At 48.0% G+C, this 23,669-nt stretch overlaps 1 protein-coding gene across 1 annotated transcript in view; it reads right to left on the reverse strand.

The window, feature by feature from the left end:
• Positions 1–209: 209 nt before the first annotated feature.
• UHRF1 (ubiquitin-like with PHD and ring finger domains 1) overlaps positions 210–23,669 on the reverse strand; it is a 40,503-nt gene continuing 17,043 nt past the window's right edge. Inside the window, exons 5-16 of the mRNA XM_006868911.1 lie at positions 14,598–14,698; positions 14,325–14,511; positions 13,823–13,946; positions 13,628–13,735; positions 13,430–13,534; positions 13,226–13,332; positions 10,423–10,585; positions 10,211–10,348; positions 7,590–7,742; positions 7,341–7,523; positions 484–579; positions 210–356 (exon numbers count right to left, since the gene is read on the reverse strand). Coding sequence (XP_006868973.1) covers positions 210–356; positions 484–579; positions 7,341–7,523; positions 7,590–7,742; positions 10,211–10,348; positions 10,423–10,585; positions 13,226–13,332; positions 13,430–13,534; positions 13,628–13,735; positions 13,823–13,946; positions 14,325–14,511; positions 14,598–14,698 — 1,612 coding nt within the window. The remainder of the gene's footprint in view (positions 357–483; positions 580–7,340; positions 7,524–7,589; positions 7,743–10,210; positions 10,349–10,422; positions 10,586–13,225; positions 13,333–13,429; positions 13,535–13,627; positions 13,736–13,822; positions 13,947–14,324; positions 14,512–14,597; positions 14,699–23,669) is intronic.

Raw genomic sequence — 23,669 nt, forward strand, 5'->3', positions numbered from 1 at the left:
TTCTTTTGTCGCCGCTAATGCATAAATTCCTGAACATTTATAGATTAAAAAAACAATAAAAAAGACAGGAAGACAAGCCTTTGTAGGGGGAGTGGAGAAAAACAACTACCTGTTTTAAGTTAAGCCCACTAAAAACAAAACAAAGGCGGGAAAAGAAGCCCGCCCCAGGACCCATCTGGACAGGAGCGCAGGGCAGGAAGTGCTTGGCATCACCGGCCGTTGCCGTAACCCGGGAAGAGCTGGTTGAGGATGGTCTGCAGCGGCTGGTTGACATGCATGGCGTAGTTCCGGCCCAAATCGTAGCGGCAGGCGGGACAGCTGAACACCTGGGCCCGGAAGGACCTGTCCAGGCAATCCTGCAAGAGAAAATGGGCAGTGAGAAGCTAAATCCAAGGCCATGGTGAGGAGGGCCAGGGGCAGGCAGGAGAGAGCCAGTGGGAAGCAGCGGCCGTGGTGGGCCGGACAGACAGGAACTGCCCTCACCTTGCACACATTGTGTTGGCACACGGTTGTGATCGGGCGGAACACCACCTCCTGGCAGCAGATGCACTGGAACATCTCCTCCACTATGCTCAGGAACTTCTGCAATGAGGGACACATGGAGTCAGGGAGACACGAAAGGATCTTCCAGAAATGCCCAGCAGCTGGCTAAGCATTTGCCATGTGGCCACCGAGTTCAGCCTCACAACTTTCACTCCTCACAGGCTGGAAGAGTCGCTCCCGTGCCCATTTTTAAGATGAGAAAATTGAGGACCAGAGAGGGGCAGGCTTTGACCAAGTGTCCAGAGGGAATGGGATGGGCAAGCAGGACCCATCTGGAGGGACAGAGGCCCTGGCAGCAAAAAAATGTCAGACTTCAGAGGCAAGGCAGGGCGTTAAGAGTCAACTCTAAGGGTGCATCTGGGCTTGCTAAATAAATAGTGGACACTTCCAGTGGGCCACTGGGCCAAAGGAGGCTAGCAAAACACAGACAGACACTAAAGAACAAGTGTAGGAAGGACAACAGGGCTTTCCTTGAGTGCCGTTGAGTCAGCAGCCCTGTACAGGGTTTCCGAGGAGCAGCTGGTAGGTTTGACCCACCAACCTTGTGGTCAGTAGTCCAAGTGTTTAAACTACAGTGCTACACCAGAATGGGTCTGGACATATGAGTTTACGAAGGGACTTCACAAAGTTGGTGGGAAAATGCCATTATCTTTTCATTCCACTTTGCCACCAACTTTGTGAAGTCTCTTTGTAGTAGGTTTGACAAAGGAAATTTCTATGTATGTGTTTAACTGATGCTGCAAATATATCCATGTATACAGCAGCATATACACAAGGCAAACTTATGAAAATTTCGTAGCCATAACCAAACACTGGGCCTGAGGGCTCAGGACTCAAGTCTCAGAGGATACCAGGGTCAGCTGGCATAATGTTGTCCACAAACCTGGAATTTTACGATCTGAAGCAAAGAAAAGTGAAGAAAATGGAAGAGCCGTGAAAACAATTCAGACTATGAACTAACAGATCATGTGAATCCCAGCGACCACGACAACTAGATGGTGCCCAGTTACCCCTGCCAACTGCTCTGAAAGGGATCGCATTAGAAGGTCCTGGATAGTGTGGGACAAAATGTGGAACAAGACTCAAAATCATTAAAAAAAAAAAAGAGCGGACTTGGTTGGGCAGAGACTTGTAGAACCCTAAACTCGGACCACAGTGACCCTTTACATCTCACACTGAGCTCACTCCTAAGGCTCCATTTTCAGCTCAACAGGTGACAGGTGTACACACCTTAAAATCAGCAACCCTTTGAGTTCAAGAGGGTAGGATGTGCCCAAGGACAAAGTTGAGAAGGGTCAGGAGAGGAGGAACAGAAACGGAATCACAGGGAGGAAGTGGGAAGAGTGAGGTTACATGGTGGGGACTGCAGTCCTGACCTGAAACAAAATGTGTCTGAGGTGTTGACTGGAAAACGGATTCACTCTATAAACCTCTGCTCAGTTAACAAACATTTCAATAAACAAAAGTTATCAAAATCTAGAGGATGCAGTAGTACTTAAGAGAAATTTACAGCATTGAGTGCATGTATTAGAAAAGACAGACCAAAATCAATAATCTCAACTTCCACCTTACAAAAACCAACATTCAGCTGTCAATTTGTTGAGTGTCGCTGTGATGCTGGAAACTACACCACTGGTATTTTAAATACCCACAGGGTCTCCGATGGTGGAGAGGTTTCAGCTTCGCTTCCAGACTAAGACAGACTAGGAAGGAGGGAGGGAGGATTAGCCACTGAAAACTTTATGAACAGCCATGGAACACTGTCAGATACAGTGCCGAAGATAGGGCTCTCAGGCTGGAAGGGACTCAAAATACAGCTGGGGACGAACTGCCTCCTCAATGTAGAGCTGACTTTAATGACAGATGAAGCAAAGCTTTCAGGACCTTCATTTGCTGATGGGCCTCAACTCAAAATGAGAATAGTTGCAAAATTCCAGTAATAATCAGAATGAGGAATGTACAAAAGTGTGACTCTTGGAAAACTGGACGTTGTCAAAAATGAACTAGATATCAGGACTGACTGTGAGGGTTGCAAATGTAAAGGTAGACGTTTTGTAGCAAGGAGGGGAGTGATTAACATTGTAGTCTAGGAGCGGAGATCCCTGGGACCATGAAGGGAGAAGAGCGGAGAGCGGGACCCTACCCAGAGAAGCAGTGAGGCCTGAGATGGAGCAGCTGGGAACTTTAGACCCAGAGAGGGAGAGGGGCTGTGTGCTGACTGGTGGGGGGCAGGCTTGTAGGGTATACCCTTTGGTTGGTTGATGATGCATGGAGGGGATTGTAACCATGGCAATGAGACGATATACAATAGGATGAATGTAGAGCTAATGTTCTCCCATGTAAACTATCACATAATTCACAATAAAACATTAAAAAAAACAACCTACAGCACATAAGTATCAATATCCTAGGTATTAATGAGCTGCAATGGACGAACACTGGCCATTTTGAATCTAACAATCATATAGTTTACTATTCTGAGAACAAATTAAAGAGGAATAGTGTCACATTCATTGTCAAAAAGAGTATTTAAAGATGTGACTCGAAGGACACTGCTGTCCGTGATAGGATGATACCCATTCATCGACAAGGAAAACCAATTAATACCACTATTATTCAAATTTACGCACCAACCACTAAAGCCAGTGATGATAAAACTGAAGAATTCTACCAACTTCTTCAGTCTGAAATTTGTCAAACATGCAATCAAGATGCATTTATAATTACTGGTGATTAGAACGTGAAAGTTAGAAATAAAGAAATAGAAAAATATGGCCTTGGTGATAGAAATGATGCTGGAAATCACATGATAGGATTTTACAAGCCCAACGATTTATTCATTGCAAATGCATTTTTTTCAACAACATAAGAAAGAGATCTATACACATGGACCTCACCAGACTGAATACAAAGAAATCAAACTGACTACATCTGTGGGAAGAGGTGATGAAGAAGCTCAGTATCATCAGCCAAAACAAGGCCAGGGGCAGACTGTGGAACAGACCCTCAACTGCTCATAAGCAAGTTTAGGTGGAAGCTGAAGAAAATTAAAACAAGTCCACTAGAAGCCAAAATATACCCCACCTGAATTTAGAGACCATTTCAAGGATCGTTTTGCTGCATTAGACACTGAAGACCAGAAAAGTTGTGGGATGACATGAAAAACATTGGATAGGATAAAAACAAAGTGTCATCAATTTAAAAGACAAGAACCATAAGACCAAAACGGAAGTCGTAAGAGACTCTGAAACTTGCTCTTGACAATAGAGAATCTAAAGTGACTAGAAGAAATGAGAAGGAAAAGAGCTGAAGAGAAAATCTCAAAGGGCAGCTCGAAAAGCAAAAGTCAAATATAACAATGAAATGTGCAAAGACCCAGAGTTAGAAATCCAAAAGGACAGAACAGGATCAGCAGTTCTTAAGCGGCAAGAATTGAAGAGAAAATTAAAGCTTTGTGGCACAACATTGAAGGATTCCGTGGGCAAAATAATGAACGATGCCGAAAGCATCAAAATAAGATGAAAAGAATATACAACAAAGTCACTGAAGCAAAAAGAAATCTGATGTTTAACCACCTCAAGAGGTAGCATACGACCAAGAATCCATGGTTCTAAAGCAAGAAGTCCCGGGTGCACCGAAAGAATTGGCAAAGAACAAGGCACCAGGAATTGATGGGATACAAATTGAAATCTTTCAACAAACTGATGCGTCACCGGACGCACTCATTTATGCCAAGAAATTTGGTCAGCTACCTGACCAACTGACTGGAAGAGATCCCTTTTGTGCCCATTCCAAAGAGGTAGAATAAGAAAATCATTGAACGATATCATTAATACCATATGCAAGTAAAATTTTTCTATAGATAATTCAAAACCAATTGCAACAGTGCACTGACAGGAAGCTGCCAGAAATTCAAGCCAGATTCAGAAGACATGGAAACAGAGATATCTTTGCTGACATCAGATGGATCCTGGCTAAAAGCAGTGACTCTCCAGAAGGTGTTTACTTGTGCTTTATTGACTATGTAAGGATAATCGATTGTGTGGATCCTAACAAACTCTGGACAGCATTACAAAGAATGAGTATTCCAGAACACTTAATTTCTGTGCTGATGAGGTACCTGTACACAGACCAAGAGGCAGACATTTGATTTGAAATCATGAAAGGTGTGCAACAGGGTTGTATCTGTCCACCGTATTTATTCAGTCGGTGTGCTGAGAAATAATCTGAGAAATTGGATTATATGAAGATGAACGTGGCATCAGGATTGGAGGAAGACTCATTAACCACCTGCAACATGCAGATGACCCAACCTTGATTACTAAAAGCCAAGAGGACTTGAAATACTTACTGATAAAGATCAAAGACTACAGTGTTCAGTAAGGACCGCACTTCAATGTAAAGAAAACAAAAATCCTCCAAACTGGACCAATAAGTAACAAACATCTTGACAAATGGAGGAAATATTGAAGTTGTCAAAGTGTTTTGCTTGGGTCTACAATCAACGCTCATGGAAGCAGCAGTCAAGAAATCAAACGATACTGCATTAAGCAAACCTGCTGCAAAAGACCTCTTTAAGGTATCGAAGAGGAAAGATGTCAGCTTGAGAACTAAGGTGGCCCTGACCCTAAAACCATGGTATTTTCAATCACCTCATCTGCATGCCAAAGTTGAACAATGAATAAGAAAGACCAGAGAAAAATCGAAGAATTTGAACTATACTTTGGAGAAGAATATTCAAAGAATCATGGACTGCCAGAAAAACAAACCCATCTGTCTTGGAAGAAGTAAGGCCAGAATGCTGCTTAGAAGTGAAGATGGTGAGATTTCGTTCTTTCTTTGGACATGCTGTCTCAAGGGTTCAGTCCCTGGAAAAGGGCATCATGCTTAATAAAGCAGAGGGTCAGCGAAAAGAGGAAACCCTCAACCGGATGGACTAACACAGTGGCACAACAACAGGATCAAACTAACAGTTTCAAGGATGACGCAGGACCGGTCAGTTTTGTTCAGAACTGACTCAACAGCACCTAACAACAACAACTAATAGAAATAAGCCAAAGAAAAGAATAAAAATTAGAGCAGAAATGAATGAAATTAAAACAGACAAAGACATTACGAGGAAGGAAAATTACAGACCAATCTCTCCCATGAACACAGATGTAAAAGTCCTGAAATAAAAGCCTGAAATGTCACACAGCTGGTGGTAAGTGTGGTGAGGCACAGTGATGCAGAGAGCCCCAGAGGGGTGCGTGGGAAGGCAGGGCTCAGGCACAGGTCCATGGAGAAGGCGGGCGGCCTGCCAGCAGGACGTGTGGCCGGCTGAACACTGCCACTCCCACACATCTGACCCCCCAACCCCTCTCCCAAAGACCAGCTTCTGAGCTCCAGAATCTCTGCCTATGGGGGAGTCCTGGGGCGGCATTGGGAGATAAACACTGGACTGCTCATTGTAAGGTCAGCAGTGGTTTAAACCCGTCAGCCACTCCTCAGAGCTGACATGAAAACACTTAACAAAAACAACAATGTATATGTTAACTTCCAAATCAAAAGACTTCACAAATAACTGAAGAATCTTGAGATCAGAAAACTGTCATGGATTGAACGGTATTCCTCCCAAACAACGCGCTGGGATCCTAATCTATACTGTACCTGTGAATCTAACCTTGTCTGGAAATGGGTTTTGTGATGTTAATGAGTTGGGATGAGTGGAGTGTGTTTTAGATCAATCTCTTGACCTCTTTTGAGATACACAAGAGAGTAAACAATCAAATGGTGGGAGAAGAGAGATACCATGCCACCACCAGAGATTTCTAAGAACACAAGCCGTAGAGAGACAAAGGCCTCCTGGCAAGCAGACAGAGGCAGTACCATCTCCTGAAGCGAGTGTCCTGTATTTGACGTCTAGCATCATAAGATGTGAGAGGATGAAGTTGTTTGTTACAACCAAGGTCTTACAGAGTTTCTGTCACAGCAGCGCTAGAGAACCAAGAGGTGGTCCTGGATTATCCGGGCAGAACCCATGAAGCCACAAGGTCCTTAATAAGAGGAGGGAGGAGAGAGATGAGATCACGGAGAAAGAACGACATTCCCCAAGGTTTACACTGGCTGGCGTATCGCCTGACTTTTCTTCCAGGGCGCCTCTGGGCGCGTTCAAATTTCCAACACTTCCATTCCTCATCAAGCATGCGAACTGTCTGTGCCATTCAGGGACACAACCCAAGACGTGACAACCAAAGTGGAGACTAGAGAGAAGTGGCCACAAGCCAAGGAATGCAGGCAGCCCCCAGAGGCTGCAGAAGGCAAAAAAAAACCTCTGGAAGGAACAGGAATTCTTCACTTTAGCTCATAAAGGCCCAATAGTCAAGCATTTAGCTACTAAGTCCAAAGGCTGGAAGGCTGACCCCATACTGTGGCTCCTCTGGACAAAGACCCGGTGATCTGCTCTTGCAAAGACAACAGCCTAGGGACCCTGTGGGGTCCTTATATTGTCACATGGGGCTGTTGGAGGTGAATCCATGGCACTGACAACATCAAAACTCACTTTGGACTTCTGCCCTCCAATCTGTACCGAAGTGAACACACGGGTGTGGTTTTGAGGTTTTGAGCCAGCAGCTTCCTTTGAGGGGACACATGAGACACATGGGAGGCCTGACTCTGAGCTGGGGGGGAGGGGACACGAGTGGAAGGTGCTCCAGAGGGAGGGATGGTGAGGAGGGGGTCAGCAGGATGGGGGCAGGGACACAGCTCATGGGCTGCATGAGACTCAGGAGCCGGTGGGTCAGTAAGGGGCAGAGGGCCCATGAAAATGCCCGCCCGTCAGCCTGCTCGCTCACCGGCCCGTCCTTGAGTGACTTGAGGATCTCGGCCCACAGCTTGGCATTGCTTTCGTCCTCCTTAATGAGGCTGTGCTGCTGGGCTGTGAGTCTGTAGGGCTCCACCTTGGTTTTCTTGGGTGTCTCACGCAGAGACCTGGAGCTGGGCTCGACGGCTCCTAGGACAAGGCGGAGTGGACGTGAGCACATGCCAGCCCAGCCCGGGAGGACGGCCGGCCCCCTGCGCAGACACCCACCGGCCGACTTCCGCTTCCGCTTGCTCTTCTTCGGGGACCTGAGGCCCTGCTCCTCCTCCTCGGACTCCTCTTCCTCAGCCTTGTTCTCTTTCTCCTTGTTGGCCAAGGCCTCCAGATAGCCCTCTGGATACTGCATGGGAGAGAACGAGAGAGGGGCTTGGGCAGCGTGACCCAGGCAGGACCCAGCTGTCCCCACTCCACCACCCACCACCCTGGTCCCAGCTTTCCTTCCCTTCCGACCCCCATCCCTCCTCTCTTTCTCCTTTCCCAGGTCCCACAGCACATGCTGAGGTTCGTTCCCTGCCTGATCCCCCCAGACTGTGCTCCAGAGGCCTCCGCCAAGAGAACAGCGAGCCTTGGACAATACTATGTCCAGGGAAGGCACCAGATGTACCACGGCGCACTGGGTAAGCACTCGGCTGTTTACCAAGAGGTAGGCAGTTCAAGGCCACCCAGTGGCTCTGTAAAGACGACCGCCTGGGAAAGTCTACGGGGCAGTTCACATGGGATCACAATGAGTTAGAAGTGACTGGGCAGGCACCCAACAACAAGAAAAGCTAAATGAAAAGCTGACCGTTCACATCCACTCGGCAATATATTTTTGAGATTTCCGCCATTGAAAACTCTACAAAGTGCAGTCCTACTCTTACACACATACAGGGCTGCTGTGAACTGGGAGCCTCAACTTAAGAGCAAAGGGGTCTGTTTGCCCTCTTGGTGAAGTCCTGTTGTTAAGTGACGTCAAATCAGTTCTGAGTCACAGCGACCCTGTAGTTTCCAGGCTGTAAATCCTTATGGGAGCACAAAGTCTCATCTTTCTCACGCGGAGCAGCTCATGGGCTCAAATCACCAAGCTGGTGGTTAGCAGTCCAGTGTTTACCCGACAGCACCACCCGCGCTCCAGGGAATGGGTCTGTTCTCGTGGTACTTGCGTGCCCCTCAGTCAGTTCTGAGTCACGGCAACCCTGGATACACTTTCCAAGGCTGCAAATCTTTCCAAGAAGCAGAGCGCCTCATCTTTCTCAGTGGTGGATATGAACTGCTGACCTTGCAGTACCCAACACCCTACTACTGTTATTAAGTGACTTCGAGTTGGTTCAGACTTATAGCAACCCTGTACAGGGGGTTCCCAGGAGCAGCTGGTGGGTTTGAACTGCCGACCTTACAGTCAAGCACATGAACCTACATCACCTCACCAGACTCCTTGGGACACCCTAGCAGACACTATTTGACTATCAGCCCATCCCCAAGGCACCAGTGATAGCTGAGGTCTCACTGGGGAATCTCCCTGCTTTGGCTATGTGAAGCTGCAGTGAAGGCTTGAACCACCAATGAAAAGTCAGCAGGGGTCGGCATGCGTCTGCCCATCTCCCAGCTTCTGAAATCCCGTCATGCTACCAGGAGGCTGGAAGGCAGCCCCATGCGATCCCAAGAGAGGAGGCACTATCAGAGTCTCACTAGTAATTAGGGTTCCTTAAATAGTCCCTCGCTGACTTAACTCCTCATGGCGGACAGAAAACACCGTAATTACGGAGACAACGTCTCCCTGCCTGATCACACGCTGGGTCAATGGACAGGTGGGTTAGCCCTTCGCACCTGCACCTCTCTATCCTGTGGCTTTCTGCTTTGCTGTTGTTGACTTGTTTCTGTGGTTTTTTGTTTTGTTTTTTTGTTTTTGGAAGTGGAGGGGTGGGGAGCAGAGGTGAAAGAAATGAGCAGGTGCAGAGAAAAGACCAGAATCCCAATGGATTTTGGGGGGAAATGCCTCCATTGTTGCTGCGGCTAGCTGCCACTGAGTCAGTCCCACCTCACAGCAAGACCATGCAAGACCGAAGGGAACACTGTGATGAACGGGGGTGTTCATTGGCTGATTGTTGAAAGCCGATCACCAGGCCTTTATTCTTCGTCTACCTGTGTGTGGAACATCCTAGCAGCACACAAGCCCCTCCACTGACAAGTCGTGGCAGCATTTGACGTGTGCTGGTGGAGACACGAACCCGGACCCCTCCATGAAAGGCAAGAAATCTTCCACTAACCTTCTGTTGTTAAGAGTCAACTAACTAGCTCCATCTCGTAGCAAGCAGTATAGAATTCTTAAGGAGCAGCTGGTGGGTTTGAACTGCCAACCTTACGGTTTAGCAGCTCAGTCCTTATCCTATAGCATCATACCAGGATGCCACTAAACGCCTACTGCCCAAAATCTGGCTACTAACCAAACTGCCACGTTTTCATACAGTTAACACACACGCTTGCCGCTCCTTTCCCCCCCATCGAGCTATTTTTGTAAACTCAATTTGCTAATTTTTTTCTTCTTGACAACATAAACAAAAAAATTGGCATAGCTGTGCTTATGAAAATGTCACTGGGCGTAGGGAGCTATAGGCAAATCTATGATGGCAGACACAATGTTATCTGCTGGTTCGCTGTGCATACCCGGTAAGCATTTACATACCACAGCAAACAAGGTATGGCCAACTCAGACACAGGCAAAACTCCAGCCAGGGAAGGGCTGTCATATCTGCCGAGGGGGTTACTAAGCACAGGGATCCTCACGCCTGTGTGCTGGCCCTGTTCTGGCTTCACCGGTCCATGACGCACCTGCATGGTCAGCCCGAGCCTCTTGATGCGGTCCTTGCCCTCCTTGGTCCAGGGCCCCGGCTCCTCATCATCTCTCCGAAGCAGATAGCGCCACACCAGGAAGCCTGACTTCCCCGTCTCAGGCCAGTATCTCACCACCTGTGGGACGCAGTCAGTGAGGTCTGAGCCGGACAGCGGCAGCAGTGAGGGGCCCGGGTGCACACAGGACTCACCTTGTAGATGCCGTCATAACGGTTACCCTCGGCGGGCGCATACTTGCTATGCTTCCCACCCTTGACGTTGCGTACCACCCGAACGGGCTTCCCTGCTCGCCAGTCCTTGGCCTCAGCCCCATCCCGGTCGTTGATGGGAGCACTGCAGTTCAGAGCCAGCGCCCTGCGGGGAGAGGGGCATCTATGTGAGAGGTGACTGGGTCCTGCACGTGTCCAAGGGGCCCTGGTGACCCAAGAGCTAAGTGCTCGGCAACTTTCTGGGTGGGCAGCTCGAACGCGCTCAAGACAAAGGCCTGGCAGTCAGCTCCGTACAGGGAGGTGCTACTCTGCCACACGGAGTTGCTGTGAATGGGAATCGACCTGACAGCGCGCCACATCCACCTGGACCTCCACAGCTGTGAGTGCCGGCCTGTATGGAAACGCGGCCTGTCACATGTCCTTAGCGACGCTGAGGTCACACGAGGGGGAGGGAGCCTCAATGCAATGACTAGTGTCCTTAAAGGAAGGGACACAGACACAGGTGGAAGATACACCTGTGATAAGAGGGGAGTGACGCGCCCACAAAGCAAGGACATGAAAGAGTGCCGCCAGGAGAGACAAGGAAGGACTGTCCCCAGCTAGTCTCTGGACACCAGGCCTCCAGAGCGGAGGGAACGGAAACGCACACTGTTATCAGCCACGCACTCCATGAAGTTTGTGGTGAGGAGACTCACGTGTGGATGCAGAGCCAGACATGCATGGTACCACCTTTTGGAGGAACACACGGAGACACCACAACACTATTCTCTGTCTAAAGAGCCCAGGTGGTCTATTGCTGGTTTCTGTGACTTCAGAAAATGGTACGTAGACATTGCTGTTGATGAGCGCCTAAGAGTGATTTCCAACTCAGTGACCCCATGTGTCACAGTGTAGAGCTATCCCCTTGTTGTTGTTAAGTACCGTGGAGTCGGTTCTGACTCATACTGACCCTGCACAGAGATTCTGAAGCTGTAAATCTTTATGGCAGCAGAAAGCCTCATCTTTCTCCCGCGGAATGGCTGGTAGTTTCGAACTGCTGACCTTGAAGTTCGCAGCCTGATTTGTAACCACTACGCTACCAGAGCAACCCCATCTCCTAAATGGTTATCTTTTGGTAACAGATCACCAGGTCTTTCTCCTGCGCACCCCTGGGTGAATTTGAACCACCAATCTTTCAGTTATCAGTTAAGTGCTTAAGCACTGCTTAGAACAAGCATTAGCCAAAACCAACATCAAGTCCACTGCCAGTGACCTAGTTCTGCCCCACAGCGACCACAGGGCAGAACCAACCCCTAAGGTTTCCCTGGCTGCCACATCTGCATCCCCTAGAGCATCTATCTGGTGGGGTCAAATGCTGACATCTTAGTCAGTAACCCAACACTTCACCCATAGCTCCACCAGGGCTCCTTGGGGTGAAATGAAAAATCACGCCAAACACACCGCCTTGAAGTGAATTCCAACACTGGAACCTCTAAGACAGAGTGGAACTGCCCCACAGGGTCTCTGAGGCTGTCATCTTTATGGAAGCAGATGACCCTGGTGGGGGCAAACTGCTGACCTTTCAACTAGCATCTGAGCACTTAACTGTGCCCCCCCCGAGCGCTGCTTCATGACAAAGACGAGCAACGAAAATCTACAGATGTCCAATCAATTCCAGACTCAACAGAAATAGAGTAGAAGGGTTTCTAACTCTATCTTCTTTAGAAAAGCAGGTTGTTTCATCTTTCTTCCATGGAGTGGTTGGTGGGTTCGAACCGCCAACCCTTTGCCAGCAGCTGAGTGCTTGACCACTGTGCCACCAGGGCTCCTGTGTTAACAGAACCCATTTCTCCAAGTCAAAGGACAGACGGGGTCATGGGTAAGAACAGTTAAGTTTCTCCGAACATTCAACCCAAGAACTTTCCAGAAAGATGGCTCCAGTTGTCCCTTCTACCAACAGTGGTATACAAGTTCCCTTACCACTGCTCAACATCTGTTTGTTGTTTTTTTTTTTGCCAATTTCACAGGGGAGGAAAATGGCAATGATCACTTTAACTTGTACTGCTTAAATTAGGACTTGATCTTGGACACTGGCCATTGGCATTTCTTTGATGGTGGGACAGCAGTAAGAACTTGTGAGAAGCTGCTAAAACAAATGGACGGTGGTTGGAACCCACCCAGTGGCTCTTCAGGAGGAAAACACACCTCCATCAAGATTAAAACAAAACAAAACCAACCTACTCGTCGTGGCTACAGATCAATTCTACCTCACAGCAAACCCCTGTATCAAAGCAGAACACGTCTTTCTCCTGTGGAGCAGTTGGCAGGTTTGAACCATCAACCTCCTTCTGTTTGGCAGTCAAGCACTTAAATACTGTGCCAGCAGCAGGTACTACTGGGTTTGGTTTCTGCTTTGAGAGAGTTGGTTTTTTTCTATGAAGAACTTCTTTTACTGGTTAGCAACTGCTTTTTACTCATATAACGGAGCCCTGGTGGCACTGTAGGCTAGGCATTGGGCAAACCATAAGGTTGATGGTTTAAAACCACCAGCTGCTCCGAGGATGAACGACGAGGCTGTCTGTTCCACAAAGATTTAGTCTTGGGAGTACAACCCATATATAGGGTTGCTATGAGAGGGAATCGAAGGCCTACACAGCCCTTTTTCAGGTAAAGTGTGCTCACAAGTCTTCAGTGAACCTAGGGAAGAATCCATACTGATGACCCACCACACTCGTACCAAGGGCGGAGCTTCCTGGACAGACCCAAGCCCACCAGCACAGAGAGCAGAGTGCCGCAGCCCACACACCTGTTGGTGTTGGTGAGTTTCTGGTCACAAGACTGTTCTGCGGTCCGTTTGTTGCCGGAAAGATCTCGACCGCCACTCCCTGTGTACGTGAAAAAATTCCCGTGGTCCTGAAACAGACAAGGGCAGGGTGAAGCCCTCTGACGCCACTGAGGAGGGGCATTCTATTGAAAACAATCGAGCCCCTCCTCTCGTATCTGCACTTACCACGTCATCCTCATAGCCCCCAGCCAGGACCAGGGAGTAGGCCCCGTCGTTGCTCCGGCCGTGGATGCCTGCCACATGAGGCCGATGGACGCCCGACTCACTGACCTGCAGGGACACGGAGAGAATGGTTCAAGTCCCCTCCAGCTCCCACCCCTAGAGCTGCAGTCTGCAGCCAGGAAGGCGCAGGGGCTTAGCTACCTGGACTCGGAAGCGCCACATGGTGCCCACGGGGATGCCCGGGATGGGTCCGTAGTGATTGGACGGGACGATGGTGCACTCCTTCGTGCGGCCCACACACGCCATGCCCTGTCGTTCCAGACACAGAAACAGCAGCATGAGCAAGGGTGGGAGGGAGGGTCAGCCAGGGCGGCAGGCACCCGGACCCCTCCTCACCTTGCCCCAGTCCCGCTGTGAAGACGATGTGGCCGATGCCATCTTTGCTTTCTTCTTGCTCTCTTTCAGCTTCTCGCCTGCTGACACCACCTCGCTGACATCGATCCTACATTCGGGACAATACCTGGAAGGACAGGGGTGTTTCTGCCTATGCAAACCTGCCCCCCCCCCCCCCCCCCCCCGTGGGCTCGGGAGCCCCCTCTCCTCCCACAGTTCACCGACCCAGGGCCACTGCCTCAGGCATCTAGCCACGCTGAAACTTTTTAAATTTATTTAAGACAAGTAATCCAGGTTCCTCAGTTGTACCAGCCACATCTGAAGGGCTCTGAAGCCATGTGAGGGCAGTGGCAACTGTTAACAGCACAGTTCTAGAACATTCTATCGTGGATACTGGAGAACAAAGTCTCCGGTCTCTCCTGTTCCGGAGTCACAGCTCCTCCGCAAACAGAGGCAGCGAGACTGGAAGGCATGCCATCCACTGCGTGCACTCGCTTCTACTCACCACTCGTCCTCGTTGGGGATGGCACTGAGCGGCGGACACAGGCAATAGATGTGGAAGGCCATGTCACACTCGTCACACATGAGCTGCTGGCCCGGGTCCTGCTTGCCTCCGCACAGATGGCAGGCACAAACACGGCAGGCCTTGCTCTCATCGTCCTTACAGTGTTTGCACGAGGGCCCGCTCTTCCCTGTGCACGGGAGAGGATGAGGCTATCAGCCAGGGGAGTCCCAGGCCTGAGACACCCCACCCCAACCCCCCAGGCCCAGGACGCACTGCGCATGGGGTTTTCCACCACGGGGCTCCCTTCACCCGGGCGCTCGATCTTGAAGACTTCATCCACAAAGATGATTCGGCAGTCATTGAGAGAATCATCCCTGTGTGAGGCAAGTCGTCAGAACCTCCCAGTGGGCCCCCCAGCACACCCCAGTGTTCTCACAGCACTAGCCCACTAACCCTAAGGCCAGCAGTTCAAACCCACCAGCCACTCGACAGGAAAAAAGAAGAGCCCACCTTCTCCCATGTATACAATCCTAGAGACCCTACGGAGCAATTCCAGTCTCCAAAAGGGTCATTACAAGTCGGCTCGGTGACAGTGGGCTTGGGTGGCAGATAATAGCACGGCGCTAGAGGATAAGCACTGGACTGCTAAACCCAAGGTCGGCAGTTCAAACCCAACAACCGCTACTCAAAAACCCCATACCGGGTCACTATGAGTCAGAACCAACTCCACAGCACAACCACCACCAATAACCAAAAGGTAGGCAGTTCAGAGCCCCAGAGGAAACAGCCTGACTGACCATCTGTTCCCATAAAGATAAAGCCGAGAAAGCCCACAGTGGCAGTTCTAACTCAGTAAGACATGGGGTTGCCGCGGGGCAGGCTTGACTCCGTGCTAACAAGTTTGGGGTTCTGTTGTTTTGGGTTTGTCGGTTTTAATTATGTCCAACAAGAGGTTCTGCTTCTTTAGAGGCTGATTTTATGGAGGGAGATTGCCAGGTCTTTTGTCTGATGGACCTGTAGCTCCACACGTTGGGTTAGCAGCTGCATTAACTACCTGTACCGGGGACTCCTGTTTCTGGCTCTTCATGTTGGCAGTGTCCTCTCAAGTATCCGTTTGCTGTCTAACAGAACACTGATAGAGAACCTGGAGACAGATATGCACCCTATCTAGGAGGGACCACGGTGGCTTAGTAGCAGTATTCTCGCCTCCTATGCAGGAGTCTCGGGTTCAATTCCCTGCCACTGCATCTCACGCACAGCCACCATGAGTCTGTCTGTGGAGGCTGGTGCGATGCTAGGCTGCTGGACAGGTGTCAGTGGAGCGGCCAGACTATGACAGTATGGACTTGCAAACATCTGCCCACGAGCGCCCTAAGGATCAGCCAGTGGTCCAATCCCAACCCCTCATGGGGAGGGCGCAGAGCCAGGCAGCATGAAGTAACCTAACAACGTACCTTGTGTCCTGTTTTCAATGACTCAAAAGGAACACGTATTTCAACGAGAATAAATTTTTTAAAGTGAAAGTAAATAAACTGCATTCTATAATTCTATATCCAGCAAAGCTGTCCTACAGGAAAGAAAAAACAAGGCACTGCTAGACAGAGGAAAGTTAGGAGGATTTGGGGGTAACAGACCTGCTTCGAGAGAGTACCTACAGGAAGTGCTTCAAACAGACAATTACAAACAGAAGGAAGAAAAAAACAGGACTATGGGCCCGCCCAGTTGCTGAGTTTTCAAAATCACATGCAACTGAAAGAAAAAACATCACAGCACCCGATACTCAAGACAGACAACAGGGAGAACAGACCAGAAAGGGGAAAAGGTTCCACACATCACTCGAAATGGAAGAAGCACTTTGATACTGACACGTCACAAATAGTTTATGGCACTATGCAGTAAATCTATCTGAAAACTACAAAGGGATGTACGAAAACATCCTACATCAATACAGAAGCTTGGCCTCAGCGCCTTTGTGGAAAAAACCTCTGAGCCCTGAGAGCCAAGCAGAGGAAGATGAGAATGTAAAGGCTGAAGGGCAAAACAAAGATGGAGCAGAGATCCGAGGAAAGGCTCGTCTGTGCACCCACAGAAGCCACAGCTGCAGGTTTAGGGATTGCCGGAGGCTGGGACACTGGTACAACTTGTTGACTGCGAGCTACTGCCTGGAACTTCTGGCTCGCTCCGCTTCCATCACCATTCGACAAACCCTGTGAACACCTGAGACCCACCTGACTGTACCAATGCAGTTCGTTCTGATCCTTTGTCCTGGACCTAGGACATTCTGGACCAGTCCTGTTCTGTTCTCAGCTGTGGCTGAATGCCACAAGTACACAATAAATCATCTCTTCTGTCTTAGCTGAACTATCAACCAAAACACTATAGAAGCCCGAGGAAGAACTTAGTAACCAACAGCCAGGGGCCACTGTAGGAGAAACACTGGACTGTGAACTCCAAGGTTGGCAGTTCAAACCCACCAATCACTCTCTACACAGGATAGAATGAGGCTGTCTGCTCCAGAAATGATCGACGGCTTCAGAAACCCTGTACAAGGTCGTTATGAGTGAGAATCAACTCGGTGACAATGGAGCCAACAGGAGACGAGAGACAACAGGACACAAACACACCAGTAACCACCTTAAATATAAATGGTCTAAGTACACCAATTAAAAGGTAAAGACTAGAAAAATGGATTTGAAAACAACCAACAATACACACAGCCCAATTAGAAGAAGCTCCTTTCACTTAAAATCAACAACATTAAGTTGAGAATAAAAGAACTGAGAAAGAAGATATAGTCCATGCAAACATTAATTTAAAAAAAAAAACAATACAGGAACAACACATACACATCCTTATGTGTGGGCATGTATGTGTATAAGGAGTTCCCAAGCAGTACAATCAGTTACTGCGCTTGGCCACTGACCAAAAGATTCATAGTTGGAGTACACGGAAACTACCTCAGAAGAAAGGAGATCTCGTTTCCAAAAATAAACAACCCAGGTAAAAACCGGGCAAAAGATTGGAACAGACACTTCACCAAAGAAGATGCACACACAGCAAACCAGAAAATAAAAAGATGCTTCAACATTCCGTGTCTTTAAGTTCTCTAGGGCCGCCACAATAAACCGGGGACTTTGACAAACAAAAACTTACTCTCACACTGTTTAGCAGTCTGAATTCAGGGAGCCGCTGGGGGGGTGGGGGTGGGGGGGAGGCTTTCTCTGTTTGCCTTGGGGGAAGGTCCTTGGATCTAGGAGCCTCTAAGACTAGGGAACCCAGGTCCAAAGAACTCTTCTTTCTTGGTGGCAAGAGACCCTCTTACGTGCTTAAGTGCCGACGAGCCGGTTTGACTCATAGCAACTCTGCACAGGGTTTCCGAGGAGCAAACCAACCTTGCGGCCCACTGCTTATCTTACAGCGCCACACCGGGACGCCGCCACACGGGGACGCTACTCTGCTAGATTAGCTAGTATCTTTTCTATTTCAAAAGAAATTAACGATTACATCTGATCTCATTAATATAATTGCCCCTAATCCTGCCTCAGTACCATCACTGCTGTTGGTTCCAGCTCATAGTGACCCTACATAGGATATCCAAGGAGCAGCGAGTCAGTACAGTAGTGCTTCTCCTACAGCCACACCAGGGCTTGTGGCAAATACTTCTGGTTGTGAAGTGCCATCAAGTCGGTTCCGACCCGTAGCGACCCTATCCACACCAGAACAAAATGTTCCTGTGACATTCCATCTCATTGAGGGTCTTCCCTCTTTTCACCTTCACCTGCATGACGTGCTTTCTCCAGGGACTGGTCTCTCCTGATAACATGTCTGAAGGATGACAAAGGAAGTCTGGCCATCCTGGCCTCTAAGGAGCATTCTGGCTGTACTTCTTCCAACACAGACTTGTTTGTTCTTCTGGAAGTCCATGGTACTTTTAATAGTCTCCTCCAACTCTATGAATTCAAACACATCAATTCTTCTACGGTCTCCTTATTCACTGTCCAGCTTTCGCATGCATATGAGGTGATTAAATACCATGGCTTGGGTCAGGCGCACCTTAGTCCTCAAGCTGACATCTTTGCTCTTCAATACTTAAAAAGGTCTTGTGCAGATTTGCCTGATGCAATAAGTCATTTGATTTCTTGGCTGCTGCTTCCTTGAGTGTTGATGGGTGATCCGAACAAAATAAAGTCTTTGAGAACTTCAATCTTTTCTCCATTTATATGAATGTTGTTTATTGGTCCACTGGTGAGAATTTTTGTTTTCTTCACATTGAGATGCAACCAACCCATACTGAAGGCTGTGGTCTTTGATCTTCATCAATTAAGTATTTTAAACCCTCTACACTTTCAGCAACCAAGACTCTATCGTCTGCATATCAAAGGTTGTTAATGAGTCTTCCTCCAATCCGGATGCCAAGTTCTTCTAGAATTGTGTGCTTAGTGTAGAAGGTTCTACCCCTGAATCCTCATTGTCCTCTAGCGTGGAACCTCTAACCCAAAGCCCACTGCTATCAAGTCTATTCCCACTCACAGTCACCTTATGGGGTCGAGCTCCCTAGGCTTGTCAAGGCTGTGAATGCTTACAGGAGCAGACAGCCTCATCTTTCTCCCACAGAGTGGATGGTGGGTTTGAACTCTCAACCTTGCGGTTAGCAGCCCAGTGCCTAACCCACAGAGCCACCAGGGTTCTTTCCACAGAGTACTACTCAGCCACGAAGGAAATGAACTACATCACACATGTGACTACTTGGGTGAGTCTCCAAAGAACTCAGCTGAGTGAAGAGCAAGCTGAGTGAGAACTACAAGGTCGGCTGTTCAAACTCACCAGCCACTCCTCAGAAATCCTCTATACAGGCTTGCTGTGAGTCAGAACCCACTCAGCGGTGCTTAAGAACAAGTCATTCCCCAAAGATGACGCACTGTCTGATTCCATTTAAATAATGTTCTTGAGATTACCAAATTACAGAGATGCAAAACAGCTTAGTGGTTACCTGAGGCCTGGGGTTGGGATAGCAGAGATGGGCTTGGATATAATGGGGAACAGAAGAGTCCCCTGTGGAAAAGAAAGCGTTCCGCTATTTTTCACTTAATCTCTGTCAATTTTCTAGTTGAGATTTTTTTACGTAAGATGTTACCACTGGGGGTAGCTTGATAAAGTGTTCAGGAGGTCTATTATCATTTCTTGAAGCTGCACAGACATTCACATAGCATCTAATTAAAGTAAATGACCACCTCCCATCTGTCTGTAGTGGCTTATGTGTTGTTGTGATGTTAAAAGCTATGGACACTCGTGGGGGACACGTTTCAGGGACATTTGTTAGAGACCAGGAAGAAAAGCCTGATGACTGCCTTCAAAACTCCACCAATAAGAGGCACTCGAAAGACACAGTGGCGCAACACCAGACTCGAGTACACTAGGAAATGTGAAGGTAGTGCAGGACCGGACGACATCTCCCCTGCCATGGGTCAGAGCTGATCTGAGAACCACAACATGACTGAAGGGGGCAGGGGGGGAGAAGGATCTGAACCCATGTCAGCAGTGCCAAAGAGCAAAGAAATCCTGATCTCAGCCAACGGGGCACCCCGGGGGAACTTTGCCATCCATGGGTCCAGAGACAGTTTTGTTTGTTACAACTGGGTGTGCTACTGGCATGGAGTGGGCAGAGAGCAGGGCTGCTGCTCACTACTCTTCAGTGCCCAGGACAGGCCCACCACAGAGAAGGAATCAGGCCCCGTGTCAGGAGCACTGAGGTCCAGTCCAACAATTCTTCTGTAGCTTCAGGACAGGTCTCAACACACAGCAGCTGCTTACTAAGGGGTCTTGGTGGTGCCCTGGTTAAGCGCTGGGCTGCTAGACAAAAGGTTGGCCATCCAAACTCACCCAGCTCTCTACACGAGAAAGACTTCGTGATCTGCTCCCATAAAGACGACAGCCTCCTGACAATAGTCAACCAAGGAGATGGAAAGGGCAGCATTGGCCGAGGGCCAAGCTCAGACGGCAAGAAGGGCTGGGGGGGAAGGAGGAATGGAAACAGGGACCAGGGAGGAAATGCGATGCCTGGTGTCACATGGTGGGGACTGCAACCAGTGGCATGAAACACAATGTGCTTAAATTGTTGAATGGAAAACCTTCACTCAGTTCAGGATGAGGAAAAAATCCACCCTGGGGGAGGGGTGTTCTACCCCAAAACACAGGGCCCATCGTGAGGGAGAGTCAGCTTGTTCACGATGAGGAAAGAATCCACCACCACCCTGAGGAGGGGGGTGTTCTACCCCAAAACACGGGGCCATCGTGAGGGAGAGTCAGCTTGCAGACGGCTAATGACAGGATCAACCTGTACAGGTTCCTGTCACGTTAGGTCCACGGCACCTTCCGTGGACTAGAACGTCATGTGATCTGAATGGTGTGGGGCATAATGGAATTAGCAAACAGAGGTACCCATGTCACCAGCAACAGCATTCACCAGTTTTGCGCCCTTTGTGCTATTTAACAACCATCCATTTCATTTCCACATCGGCATTTCTCCTCTGAACCTCAGGGCTGCTGTCACAATCCTCGTGTAGCTGCAAACTGACCCTGTGGTCCAATGCAGTATCCCACAGCGCCACACCAGACTCCCTTATACATATAAAGGATTTATACATATACATATATACGTAAACAAGTAAGAATGTTGTTAGGTGCTATTGAGTCAGTTCTGACATACAGTGACCCTGTACATGGACAGCGGGTTAGGAACATCCAGACTGCAGACCATATAACATATAAGGCCCTCGAAATCATTTGGTCTGTCCATGCCCAAGACAGCTGTAGTTCCAGCCATCACGCTGTTGCTGTTAAGTGCTATCAAGTCGGGTACGGCCCATAGCGACCCGGTATAGGGTTTCCAAGCAGGAACTGGTAAGCTTGAACTGCCGACTTTGTGGTACAGACTTTGCAGTCCAGCATATTAACCCACAGTGCCACACCAGGATTCCAGCCATCACACTGTTGTTGTTATGTGCCGTGGAGTCGGTTCCGACTCACAGCGACCCTGTACAGGGTTTCTGAGGCTGTAAATCTTTACGGGAGCAGAAAGCCTCATCATTCTCCCACAGAGCCATCACATTAGGGGTGACTTAATTAAGTGTTTGACCAAATAGAGCAGGCTAATTTTTACGTTGGTAATTTTGGCAGAAAAAAAGTTCCCCACCCCTACTGTATAGGGTTTCCTGGGAGCAGCTGATGTGATTTGCTGTCCAGTGCCGATCCTATACCAGCACGCCAGGAGTCCATATATAAAAATACACACATACCACATATATAGTCTTCTTTGTTGTTGTTGTTCAGGGCCATAGAGTTGTGAAATATACATAAGAGCATCTACCGTTTTAACTTTAAAAAATGTTATGAAGATATTTATATACATATATACACATATATAAAAGAATCAAAAAAATATGGAAGAAATACAGTCACTGTACAAAAAAAAAAAATTTTTTTTTAAATGGTGGTTGTTCAACCATTTCAAGAGATAGCATATGATCTGGAGGCAATGACCCTAAAGGAAAATGTCCAAGATACACAGAAGGCATTGCCAAAGAACAAGGCTCTGGGAATTGATGGAATAAAAATTGTAATCTTTCAACAAACTGATACGGCACAAGAGGCACTCACTCATCTCTGCCAAGAAATTTGCAAGACAACTACCTGGCAAACTAACTGGAAGAGATCCATATCATTGTGCCCATTCCAAAGAGACGTGACCCAACAGAATGCAGAAATCATTGGACAGTGTAAGCGATATCCCATGCGAGTAAAATTTTACTAAAGATAAAACAAAAGTGGTTACAACCATACATTGATAGAGAACTTCCAGAGGTTCAAGCTGGATTCAGAAGAGGAAACAGAACGAGGGATATCATTGCTGATATCAGATGAATCTTAGCTGAAAGCAGAGAATACCAGAAAGATGTCTGTTGTTGTTTTGTGCTGTGGAGTCGGTTCCGACTCATAGTGACCCTGTACAGGGTTTCCGAGGCTGTAAATCTTTACAGGAGCAGAAAGCCTCATCTTTCTTCCGCAGAACAGCTGGTAGTTTCGAACTGATGACCCTGAGGTTAGCAGCCCTATTCGTAACCACTGCGTTACTTGTGCTTTATTAACTATGCAAAGGCTTTAGATTGTGTGGGTCATGACAAGCTATGGACAACACTTGGAAGTATGAGTATTCCAGAACACTTAATTGTGCTCATGAGGAATCTGAACATAGACCAAAAGCAGTTGATCGAACAGAACTAGGGAACACTGAATGACTTTAAATTAGGAAAGGTGTGAGCCACGGTTGTAGTCTTTCACCATACCTATTCAGCCTGTAGGCTGCGCAAATAATCCAAGAAACTGCATTATATGAAGAAAAACGTGGACTCAAGATTGGAGGAAGATTCAGTTACAACCTGCGATATGCAGATGATACAACCTTGCTTGCTGAAAGAGGACTTAAAATACTTACTGATGAAAATCAAAGACCATAGCCTCAATGTAAAGAAAACTAAAATCTTCAGCACTGGACCAATAAATAACATCAAGATAATTGTCAAAGATTTCATTTTGCTTGGATCAACCATCAACACTCATGGGAGCAGCAGTCAAGAAAACAAACGTTTTACATTAAGCAAATCTGCACAAGACCTCTTTAAAGTGCTGAACAGCCAAGATGTCAGTTTGAGGACTAAGGTGCACCTGACCCAAGCTGTGATAATTTCAACAACCTCATATGCATGTGAAAGTTGGGCAATGAATAAAGAAGACCGTAAAAGAATGGATGAATTTGAATTATGGTGTTGGAGGAGAGTATTAAAAGTTCCATGGACCGCAAGAATTAAAAACAAGTCTGTGTTTGAAGAAGTACAGCTAAAAATGCTCCTTAGAAGCCAGGATGGCCAGACTTTGTCTCTCATACTCGAAACACACTATCAGGAGGGACCAGTACCTGGAGAGAGATATCATGCATGGTAAAGTGGAGGGTCAGCAAAAAAGAGGAAGACCCCCAACAAGATGGACTGACACAGTGGCAGGAGCAATGGGTTCAGGCATACCAACAACTGTGAGGGTGTCGCAGGACCGGACAGTGTTCCATTCTGTTGTGCATAAAGTCACTATGAGTCATACCAACTCAACAGCAGCTAACAACAACATATGTTATTAAGTGCTGTCAGGTCGGTTCCAACCCATAACGGCCCTGTATAGGGTTTCCAAGGAGCAGCTGGTGAGCTTGAACCACTGACCTACGGTTCAAATCGACTTTGCAGTCCAGCACATTAACTCCTAGAGCCCTGATGTGGCACTGTAAGAGAAGCACTGTAC

This window comes from Chrysochloris asiatica, unplaced genomic scaffold, assembly GCF_000296735.1.
Source record: "Chrysochloris asiatica unplaced genomic scaffold, ChrAsi1.0 scaffold00125, whole genome shotgun sequence".
NCBI lineage: Eukaryota > Metazoa > Chordata > Mammalia > Afrosoricida > Chrysochloridae > Chrysochloris > Chrysochloris asiatica.